At 41.8% G+C, this 12,272-nt stretch overlaps 1 protein-coding gene across 2 annotated transcripts in view; it reads right to left on the bottom strand.

Moving 5' to 3' along the window:
• LOC133612667 (reelin) overlaps nt 1-12,272 on the bottom strand; it is a 316,782-nt gene that overhangs the window by 75,279 nt on the left and 229,231 nt on the right. For both annotated transcript variants that reach the window (XM_072913903.1, XM_072913904.1), the window contains exons 21-26: nt 10,438-10,599; nt 8,707-8,943; nt 8,404-8,596; nt 6,812-6,924; nt 3,948-4,085; nt 3,682-3,868 (exon numbers count right to left, since the gene is read on the bottom strand). In XM_072913903.1, the coding sequence (XP_072770004.1) occupies nt 3,682-3,868; nt 3,948-4,085; nt 6,812-6,924; nt 8,404-8,596; nt 8,707-8,943; nt 10,438-10,599 (1,030 nt within the window). The remainder of the gene's footprint in view (nt 1-3,681; nt 3,869-3,947; nt 4,086-6,811; nt 6,925-8,403; nt 8,597-8,706; nt 8,944-10,437; nt 10,600-12,272) is intronic.

The following is a 12,272-nucleotide window of genomic DNA, read 5'->3' as shown; positions in this document are numbered from 1 at the left end:
TCAAATGCAAGAGATGTATGAGAAGTCTGCCTTTCACACTCATTAGTCAGAAAGGTAAGAATAAATGCTATTATTATACCGTAGCTGCGACATTTAATCGCAAAAAGGTTAAATTGGAAGTAGGCAATAATTGCAGAAAGGCTGTTATTTCCAAACATTTTAAAACTCATTATACATAACTCAATTACAACAATGATTAGACTGCATGCTGAGATAGGCCCCAGCACCCCCGCGACCCCGAAAGGACAAGCGGTAAGAAATGGATGGATAGATGGATTAGACTGCATAAGAAAGTGGAAAGAAAAATGTTGCTCTCTTCGAGCACATACTCATGTAGGACCCTATTCTCCCATGTGTTTCAGTGACAAAAGGTGTGCAACTGTGCGGATTCTGGCTGTGCAGCATTCTCCCACTCGACTTAAGTCTTCATCTAAGATGCGCACTTTGGGTGGAGCAACCCTTAAATGTAGGCGGGTGTTCAGTCTAGTCTGGCCTTCCTCGTATTCTCCCATCGACTTAATTACTTTTGTTCTTACGCACCTCTGGAATAAGTCTAGCGCCACTGGAAGGTGAAGTATTCTATTGCACTTGAAGTTTGGATGCAGTGTACACCACACAATAATACAATTATAACAAACTTCCAGAAAACTATCAAATCTATTTTGATTGCTTTGTTTGAGACACCTGCAAAAGACTAAGGCCACTCTGTATCAACTATCAAAAATCTACATGTACATCGTTGTCTTGTGAGTGAGACCACACAGTGATTATTGAACTACTGCATATGAATATTCAATAGGCAATACATCCATCCATCCATCCATCCATCTTCTTCCGCTTATCCGAGGTCGGGTCGCGGGGGCAGCAGCCTAAGCAGGGAAGCCCAGACTTCCCTCTCCCCAGCCACTTCGTCCAGCTCTTCCTGTGGGACCCCGAGGCGTTCCCAGGCCAGCCGGGAGACATAGTCTTCCCAACGTGTCCTGGGTCTTCCCCGCGGCCTCCTACCGGTCGGACGTGCCCTAAACACCTCCCTAGGGAGGCGTTCGGGTGGCATCCTGACCAGATGCCCGAACCACCTCATCTGGCTCCTCTCGATGTGGAGGAGCAGCGGCTTTACTTTGAGCTCCCCCCGGATGGCAGAGCTTCTCACCCTATCTCTAAGGGAGAGCCCCGCCACCCGGCGGAGGAAACTCATTTCGGCCGCTTGTACCCGTGATCTTGTCCTTTCGGTCATAACTCAAAGCTCATGATCATAGGTGAGGATGGGAACGTAGATCGACCGGTAAATTGAGAGCTTTGCCTTCCGGCTCAGCTCCTTCTTCACCACAACGGATCGATACAGCGTCCGCATTACTGAAGACGCCGCACCGATCCGCCTGTCGATCTCACGATCCACTCTTCCCTCACTCGTGAACAAGACTCCGAGGTACTTGAACTCCTCCACTTGGGGCAAGATCTCCTCACCAACCCGGAGATGGCACTCCACCCTTTTCCGGGCGAGAACCATGGACTCGGACTTGGAGGTGCTGATTCTCATCCCAGTCGCTTCACACTCGGCTGCGAACCGATCCAGTGAGAGCTGAAGATCCTGGCCAGATGAAGCCATCAGGACCACATCATCTGCAAAAAGCAGAGACCTAATCCTGCAGCCACCAAACCAGATCCCCTCAACGCCTTGACTGCGCCTAGAAATTCTGTCCATAAAAGTTATGAGCAGAATCGGTGACAAAGGGCAGCTTTGGCGGAGTCCAACCCTCACTGGAAACGTGTCCGACTTACTGCCGGCAATGCGGACCAAGCTCTGGCACTGAGCATACAGGGAGCGGACTGCCACAATCAAAATGTAATTACATTTTGACGGTTAACATAAAACTGTCAAGCTCTCCTGTGCAAGCTCACACACACACACACACACAAAAGCTGTTTACTAAGCTCTATCACAAGCATGTTGTACTAAACCGAACTCTTAACATCACAAATAACATCAGCGTAGTTATAATAACAAGTAAACAAAGTTTTATCAACAGATTATTATTTATATCGAACCAGGAAGAAGAAGCTGTTGTAGCGTGCATACACACACTACATCTCAATGGTGACACACGTTCACGTGATAAGCACGGCTTTTTAAAATTTTAAATGTTATCTTTTTCATGGAATTTGATGATATTCACAAGTCTTAATAAAAACTTAATGTTCCTCGATTTTTACGCAACCTAGTAAAAAGGGGTCTCGATACAGTCCGCCTCATTAGTAATGAGGCAGACTTTCAGCACTTTTACCCAACTTACGCGGGGTGGACGGGAGAACACCAAAAAGAGGAATGTGCGGAATTTGAAAGATGTAAAAAAAAAAACACTTAAGCGCAAACAGGCAAATAGGACCCTTGCAGCACAGCAGCAACACAACCAATGTCATAGAAGCAAACTGCTGAGCCAGCATTAATACTGCTGATGAGGTCATTGTTGTAATCAACAGTACAACAAGAGTTTTACACCAACAGGTGAGTCGTGCGATTAACATTTTAAAGCACATGCCGAGGCAGGCAGCTGTTGAATGCTCATGATGATTCAAGAGCAGCTCAGGCTATTTTGTGGATCTAATAAAAAAAACAAAACATCAGGAGGTAAAATCAAATGTTTTTGGACCAAATTGATTAATTTACTTTTGTTGAAAACCCACCCGGCAAATCTAAGCGACTCGATTCGTCCGTCAGAATTAGGGTTGTCCCGATATATTATAGTACCGGTACCAAAATGTATTTCGATACTTTGCTAAATAAGGGGGACCACAAAAAATGGCATTAATGGCTTTATTTTAACAAACAATATATGCTTCTTATTGCAATCAAAGAACAATTTTGTCCTTAAATAAAATAGTGAACATACTAGACAACTTGTCTTTTATTAGTAAGTAAACAAACAAAGGCTCCTAATTAGTCTGCTGACGTATGCAGTAACATATTGTGTCATTTATCATTCCATTGTTTTGTCAACATTGTGAGGGACAAACTGTAAAAAATGATTATTAATCTACATTTACTGTTCATATCTGTTTTTCTTCCGTTTCAACATGTTCTATCTATACTTCTGTTAAAATGTAATAATCACTTATTCTTCTGTTGTTTGGATACTTTACATTAGTTTTGGATGACATCAATTTAGGTATTGATCCGATACAAAGTAGTTACAGGATCATACATTGGTCATATTCAAAGTCCTCATGTGTCCAGGGACGTATTTCCTTAGTTTATAAAAAATAATATGAATTTTATAAAAAAGGAAAAAAGATTGTGTGATGATAAAAAATATCGATGTAATCATAGTAGTATCGACTAGATACGCTCCTGTACTTGGTATCATTACAGTGGATGTCAGGTGTAGATCCACCCATGGTGTTTGTTTACATTGTGATGCCGGTGAGCTATTGCATCCTCCTACGGTGTGTAGTGAAGCATGTTTAGCTATTCCTCGTCCTGCAGGGATGATACTTGTAAGAAACTTACTTTATTTGTCGCCATGGAGGTGAGGATTAGGGATTTAGAAGTAGCTAAAACACTGACGACTGCAGAGGAACGTGTTCGCTATTAGTACCGCGATACTATACCAGTACCAGTATACCGTACAACCCTAGTCAGAATTATGCAGGGCAACAACACGATCCTATACCATCACGTTATACCTTGCTGAAGTACAGGGATGAACCAGACGAGACCACCCCGCAGCCCACGTCAGGGCTGACCACCTCTCCGCCGATCACTTCCTGCCATGTGGCCAGCAGCGCATCCTGGGACTCAAAGTCCGAAAGCACACTGGAAGAAAGTGGGGAGGTGGGAAGGCAGTCTGTTCCGGAGAAGTTGTCGTCACACCTGCCGACAGACGGGATTGTTCATTGTCATGAGAGCAATTATGTGTTGGTTTTGTTGGGACATGCTCGCCAAGGCTGACCTGCAGTGTCCATGGTCGCACCATCCGTGTCCATGGCACATATTAGGACATTGCTGGCCAATGTAAATGTCATCCAGGGCCCACTCGTCCTGATCTCCATAGTAGTTCTGGATCCACCGGAACCTTGTGGCACTGGACCTGAACATAGACATCCATTACATGCATAACACTTCATTTCTTGACAAACAGGATATCTCTTGCGCTGTACCCCAACATTTGAAGGTACACAACTCAATCATAATCAATTGTTTAATATTTATATTACGTACCCTAAATGCTCCAATTACCGTATTTTTCGGACTATATGGCGCACTTAAAATCCTTTCATTTTCTCAAAAATCGACAGTGCGCCTTATAACCAGGTGCATCTAATGTACGACATAATTCTGGTTGTGCTTACTGATATCGAAGCAATTTTATTTGGTACATGGTGTAATGATAAGTGTGACCAGTAGATGGCAGTCATACATAAAAGATATGTGCAGACTGCAATATGATGGCAGTAAACAACACGAAAACTTTAAATGTTCCAATAAGAATATATAACATTACACACTGAGCGCTCAAAAATCTGTCAAAATGTTTTTTGTACGACTTCGGTAAGCTATGAAGCCACACCGCTTGATGGAGTGTTGGCACATTAAATATACGAGTATTATTATGGTGTGTGTACAAGGACCGCAAAATGGCACCTATTAGCAGACATGGTATCTGGCGTTTTATTTCGCAATATTATCAAAAAACACCTTTTCTTACCTTCTGGTACCTGCTGATTTGTATTTGGGATCTGCATAAGTCCTGAAAATGTGCGCGCGTCTGCCATTGTAGTCCGTGGAGACACCGTAGTCATAAGCGTCTTCTTTTTCTCTATCTTCTTGTTATGTGGCATTCATCTTCCGCTGTTGCCATTTCTAATATAAAATAGTGTAAAGTTCTTATCTGTCAGTAAACTCGCCATGAAAGCGCTAAAACATACCGGTTTAGTAAGTTTTACATTATTCACCCGGTCGGACGGTTTTTCACGGAACACATTTCCGGCGTTGTTGTTGCACTAGTGAGCCGCGGATGAGGAGATGCTGCTCCGTTGTTGATTGAAGTAAAGTCTGAATGTCATTAAAACAGTTAGCTCCATCTTTTGACACTTCTTCCACCCCTATCCTTGCACGCTACACCGCTACAACAAAGATGACGGGGAGAAGACGCTGTCGAAGGTGAGCCACGAAAATAAGACCGCCCACAAAACGGCGCATCTTGTAGAGACTGTCAGAAAGCGGCTTGAAGATGATCTGTAAAACATCATCTATGTATGTAACATTTTGACCAAAGAACCACCATTACATGTTATGTAGACCACAAGGAAGTCTTTTACATTTAGAAAAAAATCATAATATGACCCTTTTATTGCGCCTTTTGTATGAAAAAAAGACCTGAATAGACCTGCTCATAATCCGGTGCGCCCTATGGTCCAGAAAATACGGTATATGCTTTAAAACGTTTGTTGCACTACTCAGCTATTGGTGTTGCATGTCACACTTGCACTGTTGGTTACAGTGAATTAAACACATTATGTCAAATGAGCAGTATGCTTCTTAGAGGTATGTTGCTGCCGTTTTGCGTAATATATTTGTTAATGTATGATCACATGGTTAAAGAGAGCTATACTTTCCACTTCTTCATGCCCTTTAAATCATTATTAAAGCAATAAAAATATAGGAAATACAATGAGTTTTAAAATGCTTGCCTCCTTCCAATTAACAAATCATCCTCTTTGCAGTTTAGGTAAATAAGCGCCTAGGCAATAATTAGAGTAATCCACAAACAGTATTATAAAGAAAGAGACATTAGCGGATGTACTGTAATGTTGGATAAAGTGTGCAGCATTGTCTGTGCAGCCATGACAAACAGAGCTGGAAATCACCTCAGACCTTCTCCAAACCAATTTACAGCCATGACCCTGTGATCTACAGAGCATCAGATTAGAGAATGCGTCTTTAAGAGCTTAGAAATAAGAATGACATGAAGGTCAAAGTGGTCTGTGTGCTGCAGTATGTGTGTTTTTATTTATGTGCAACCTCCGGCTCATGGCACAAGCAATCATCAAATCTAGGGAGAGATGATAGGGCCATAACATCAACATGTAAGGATTGGAGTTTTAGCAGCTAGTACTCACATAAAGTATTCTGTCGGCTCCTGTGTCATCAGCAGTTTTTAAAGTGTGCCACTTTAAAAAAAGTATTTAAAAAACCCAGCTGGGGTTTCCCCTTATAGCAGGCCTGGGCAATTATTTTGACTCGGGGGGCCAAATTTTGTCTGGGGTCCGGTATATCTATTTTTAGGAACACTAAAACAAAACCTCACAATAATGTCTGATTGAATGCTAAAAACGTTATGACAGATCACCTAAAAAACAGAACTACAAACACATTTATACATATATATATATATATATATATGGACATACTTATATATATATATATATATATATATATGTTTTTGTAGTCTCGTTCCCCTCTTCCATCCATCCATTTTCTACCGCTTATTCCCTTTGGGGTCGCGGGGGGCGCTGGAGCCTATCTCAGCTACAATCGGGCGGAAGGCGGGGTACACCCCGGACAAGTCGCCACCTCATCGCAGGGCCAACAATTTCCTCCTCTTGTGAATTTGGAGCAAATGAATGAACGATCAGCGTCACATGCTTTGAATAACAAGAAAAAAGTGCTTTACAAATCTAACCCATTATTATCATTATTACTAGAATACCAGTATAATTAAAACTGTGAAAACTTACTATGGATGATATTACAATGATGATGCACAAACGAGCATCACATTAAGTGCGTGAAGGTGGCAGAGAGTTGTGTTACCATGTCTTCTGAGGCAGTGACAGAGTGATGCGTCTCCAATTTCGAAACTCTGATGGGTGGTAGACGCTGGGAGCTGTGAACTCCGAGCAGCTCGGCATGCCAGGAAGACAGGCCTAGGTCAAGGATATATAGAGTGCTTAAAAACGGCCCAACACAAATATTATTTACAAGTGCATCACTTTCATAGAATATGTGTTGGTTCCTTCTTACACACGGGAAGTCAAGCAACAGTAAACAATAAAACATACAATATGTTACATTGTGGACTTCATGTTTAGAGGAAACCAGGCACCGCTCATCCCCAGGCCAATACCATCCCTAAAGTGAAGCATGGTTGTGGCAGCTTCATGCTGTAGGAATGTTTTTCAGTGGCAAGAACTGGGAGACTAGTCACGATAGAGGGAAAGATGAATGCAGCAATGTACAGAGACATCCTGGATGAAAACCAACACTTCCCATCCAACCTGACAGAGCTTGAGAGGTGCTGTAAAGAGGAATGGGCAAAACTGCCCAAAGATAGGTGTGCCAGGCTTATGGCATCATATTGGGGCGGTATAGCTCGGTTGGTAGAGCGGCCGTGCCAGCAACTTGAGGGTTCCAGGTTCGAACCCTGCTTTCGCCATCCTAGTCACTGCCGTTGTGTCCTTCGGCAATACACTTTACCCACCTGCTCCCAGTGCCACCCACCCACTGGTTTAAATGTAACTTAGATATTGGGTTTCACTATGTAAAGCGCTTTGAGTCACTAGAGAAAAGCGCTATATAAATATAATTCAATTTAAAAAAAAATTCAATATTACAAAAGACTTGAGGCTGTAATTTCTGCCAAAGGTGCATCAACAAAATGTTGATAAGGGCTGTGTACGTGTGATTGTTGTTTTTTTTTTAATACATTTTCAAAATTAAAAAATCCAGGAAAAGGCAAAAAGCCACTGCCTGACCAGGGCTCAGAAAATCTGCAAAGACTCCTCCCACCCCCACCAAGGACTGTTTTCACTGCTGGACTCTAGAAAGAGGTTCCGCAGCCTCCGAAGCAGAACCTCCAGGTTCTGTAACAGCTTTTTCCCTCAAGCCGTAAGACTCTTGAACGCATCATAATTAAATTATCCCCTCAACTCCCCCCAAAATGGATTAACTCGCTGGCATAAAAAAGACAATATAACATACATCCATAAACGTGGACGCATGTGAAAAAGTGCAATATATTTATCCGTACAGTAATCTATTTATTTATATATATATTTATTTATTTTATATATATATTTATATATTATTTATATATATTTATTTATTTATACATGCACCTTATTGCTTTTTTATCCTGCACTACCATGAGCTTATGTAACGAAATTTCGTTCTTATCTGTGCTGTAAAGTTCAAATTTGAATGACAATAAAAAGGAAGTCTAAGTCTAAGTCTAAAATTAAAAAAACAACCTTTTTACATTGCCATTATGGGGTATTGCCTGTAGAATTTTGAGGACAAAAATGAGTTTATTCAATTTTTTAATAAGGCTGTAACATAAGTGGAAAAAGTGAAGCGCTGTGAATCTGTTCTGGGTGCTCTGTATACGACAAAGTAAAGGTTCATACCTCTTTGACCAGGTGCCAAGTGAGGCCGTGATTGGTGGAGAACTCCAGGCGGACTTGAGTGTCAATATGAGGGGACGACTCCCGACCACAACCCATAACCAGCGAGAACTGCAGACTGTAGGAGGCGCCGATCTGCATCGACTGAGTCTCCACGTAACGAATACTCGAGCCAGGGCTCGGCTCACCAGAGAAACTGACAGACAAAGTCAAGCAGATTATTATCAGGTGTTCATTGGCTGGAAATAACGAGACTTTAAAAATGTGTCGCTGGCAAGTTATCCTGATGTACTGGACAATCTGTACCTGAGGGTCCAGTCGTGCTGGCAGTAGGGCTGAACGTGGCCGAGGTAAAAGCCAAGACTCTGAGTGACATCCAGCACGTTGCTGAAGTCCAGACTTATGGTGTTGAACAGCACAGACGTCATGCTGATTTCATCCAGGGCCCACACGTCATGGCCGCGCCCGGAATGGTACGGCTGCCACCAGCGAAACTGCACGCCAAACTTCCGCGCGCCAGACGGCAGCTCGACAGACACAATCCTGTTCGCAAGAGAAAAAAAGACATTGTTATTATGAATATTTATTGGGCTTCAGGAGGTGGAGGTAAATATAAGTTAAAGGTAGTAAACAAAAATAATCACATGGGGTTTACCCCTCGAAGTTAGAAGCTGCACTCATTTGTAGTAGTAGTACACACATTAGGGTGACACATATCCCCACTTCGTCTGTATTACACAAATAGATGGCTCAATTGGTTCCAGTACCTCAAAGAGTGCAGCAAAGCAAGTATCGTATTTTTCGAACTATAAGGCGCACTTAAAATCTTTTCATTTTCTCATAAATCGACAGTGCGCCTTATAACCGGTGCGCCTAATGTACGGCATAATTCTGGTTGAGCTTACCGACCTTGAAGCAATTTTATTAGGGCACATTATGTAATGATAAGTGTGACCAGTAAATGGTAGTCACACATAAGATATACGTGTAGACTGCAAGATGACGCCAGTAAACAACACCAAAACTTGAAATGTTCCATTGAGAATATAGAACATTAAACATGGTGCTCAAAAATCTGTCAAAATGTTTTTAGTACGACTTCGGTAAGCTATGAAGCCGCACTGCTTGATGGATTGTCGGCGCATTAAACATACGAGTATTATTATTGTGTGTGTATAAGGACTGCAAAATGGCACCTATTAGCAGACATATTATCTGGCGGTTTGTTTCGCAATATTATGCAAAATCAACTTTTCTTACCTTCTGGTACCTGCTGATGTGTATTTGGGATCTGCATAAGTCCTGTAAATTTGCGCGCTTCAGCCATTGTAGTCGGTGACGACCGCGTAGTCATAAGTTTCTTTTTTTTCTCTATCTTCTTGTTATGGGACATTCATCTTCCGCTGTTGCCATTTCTAATATAAAGTAGTGTAAAGTTCTTACTTATATCTGTCAGTAAACTCGCCATGAAAGCGCTAAAACATACCGGTGGAGTGAGTTTACATTATTCACCCAAGGAACTTTAGTTATTAGAGAGTTCCGGTCAGACGGTTTTTCACGGGACACATTTCCGACGTTGTTGTTGCACGAGTGAGCCACGGATGAGGAGATGCTGCTCCGTTATTGATTGAAGTAAAGTCTGAATGTCATTAAAACAGTTAGGTCCATCTTTTGACACTTCTTCCACTCCCGTCCTTGCACGCTACACCGCTACAACAAAGATGACGGGGAGAAGACGCTGTCGAAGGTGAGCCACGATGCTCAGAAAGCGATTTGAAAATGGTCTGTAAAACAAAATCTATGCAACACTTTCACCAAAGAACCACCATTACATGTTATGTAGACCACAAGATAGTGTTTTAAATTTAGAAAAAAATCATAATATGACCCATTTAATGCGCCTTATAATCCGGTGCACCTTTTGTATGAAAATAGACCTGAATCATCGACAGTGCATCTTTTAATCCGGTGCGCCCTATGGTCTGAAAAATACGTTATTGAAGATGTGAGTGTTAAAGTATTTCCATAAACACAAACCTCGGCTCGTGGAAGCCTTGGTAAGCATAGTGCTGCAGCAAAGTCCAGGTTATGCCGTTGTCAGTGGAATAATGCAGTAAGACACCCTCTCCTGGTTGGTCAGGAGCAGGACAGGAGCTCAGGGTGCTTCGGCTGCCCAGTCGGAGGGTGAACTGGAGGTACCTGTACAGACAAGCAAAATTCAATGATAAAGAGGACAACTTTAAAGAGAGCTTTGTTGATAAATGAGAGTAATACAAAGGTATCAAGTGTGTACAGGGAGTACATTAACAACAAGTCAAAGGTTGTGAGGAGGCAGTGGAATGGTGGAGAATGATTTGATAAATGGACTACATTAAGGGAGTGAGGGCGGATGCAAATGTAAAGATCCCAACGCGTCATGGTAAATCAGTTGGTAAGGACACCTGTACCATGGTGGCCATGTTTTTCAACATCTTGTTCAAATGTAACACACATGTGCTTGTGAACCCCTTAAAGGTGTGCACCAGTTTTTGTGGTTTTCCATCCAACACCTTAAAGTTACAGTGGGTGTTTTGTAAAGAACATTGAGCAGTGTGAGAAATTTTAGGTCAGTCTAACTTAGGGGGTGGAACTTTGGAGTACAATAACACCGGCATATGGTTTATTTCGGGATGAGTACCGAAACTGTGTAACGGTACCGGTGCCGACGTAAACAGCAGTAACCAGACCAAAATATTAGGTAGCTATCGGTGCCTTATTTTGATGCTGAATTAATGCAGACTCAGCCCCCCATGCAACAAGTGCTGTGATATCGTATTTTGGATATTTGTAAATTGGATTATATATTATAGTCTGACACTCTTTTCAAACTTCATTCATCTTGTTATGCGCCAATCAACCATCACGACGAGCAAAATGTATTCACCAACACCCGAAATTATAAGCATCAACATTACAACACACTGTGTGTTCTGTATTGCTGCAATAACAATGACAACAACTTGGCATTTTTTTTTTTACTTTTAAATGTATTACTAGTAATAAGGATGGGCACCGAATTGTAGGGTTCCAACAAAAGACAAGACTAGTACATTCAACTTCATGGCAAAGACTACTTCCTGACTACAGCAACACACAAAAGACAAACCGAAATGAATGCATACTTGTAAATCAGACTCAGAAGTGTAAGAAAACAAAATACTGTATTTTTCGGACGATATGGCGCACTTAAAATCCTTTAATTTTCCCAAAACTCGACAGTACGCCTTATAACCCGGTGCGCCTAATGTACGGAATCATTTTGGTTGTGCTTACCGAACTCGAAGCTATTTTTTTTTGTACTTGGTGTAATTATAAGTGTGACCAGTAGATGGCAGTCACACATAAGAGATACGTGTAGACTGCAATATGACTCAAGTAAACAATACTAAAATGTTGTATGTTCCATTGAAAATATAGAACATTACACACGGCGCTCAAAAATCTATCAAAATGCTTTAGTGCGACTTTGGTAAGCTATGAAGCCGCACCGCTTGATGGATTGTACTGTGCTTCAACATAGGAGTATTATTATGGTGGGTGTATAAGGTAAGACATATCATCTGACGTTTTGTTTTGCAATATTATGCAAAAGCAACTTTTCTTACCTTCTGGTGCCTGCTGATGTTTATTTGGGATCTGCATAAGTCCTGAAAATGTGCACGCGTCCGCCATTGTAGTCCGTGACGACACCGTAGTCATAAGATTCTTCTTTATGTCTATCTTCTTATGTGGCATTCATCTTCCGCTGTAGTGTAAAGTTCTTACTTATATATGTCAGTAGACTAGTTATCAGAGCTAAAAACTGTAGTGGGTTTATATAATTCACCCAAGGA

This window comes from Nerophis lumbriciformis, linkage group LG10, assembly GCF_033978685.3.
Source record: "Nerophis lumbriciformis linkage group LG10, RoL_Nlum_v2.1, whole genome shotgun sequence".
Lineage (NCBI taxonomy): Eukaryota > Metazoa > Chordata > Actinopteri > Syngnathiformes > Syngnathidae > Nerophis > Nerophis lumbriciformis.
Note: the sequence above shows the minus strand (reverse complement) of the source record. Positions and strands in the feature narration are given on the sequence as shown.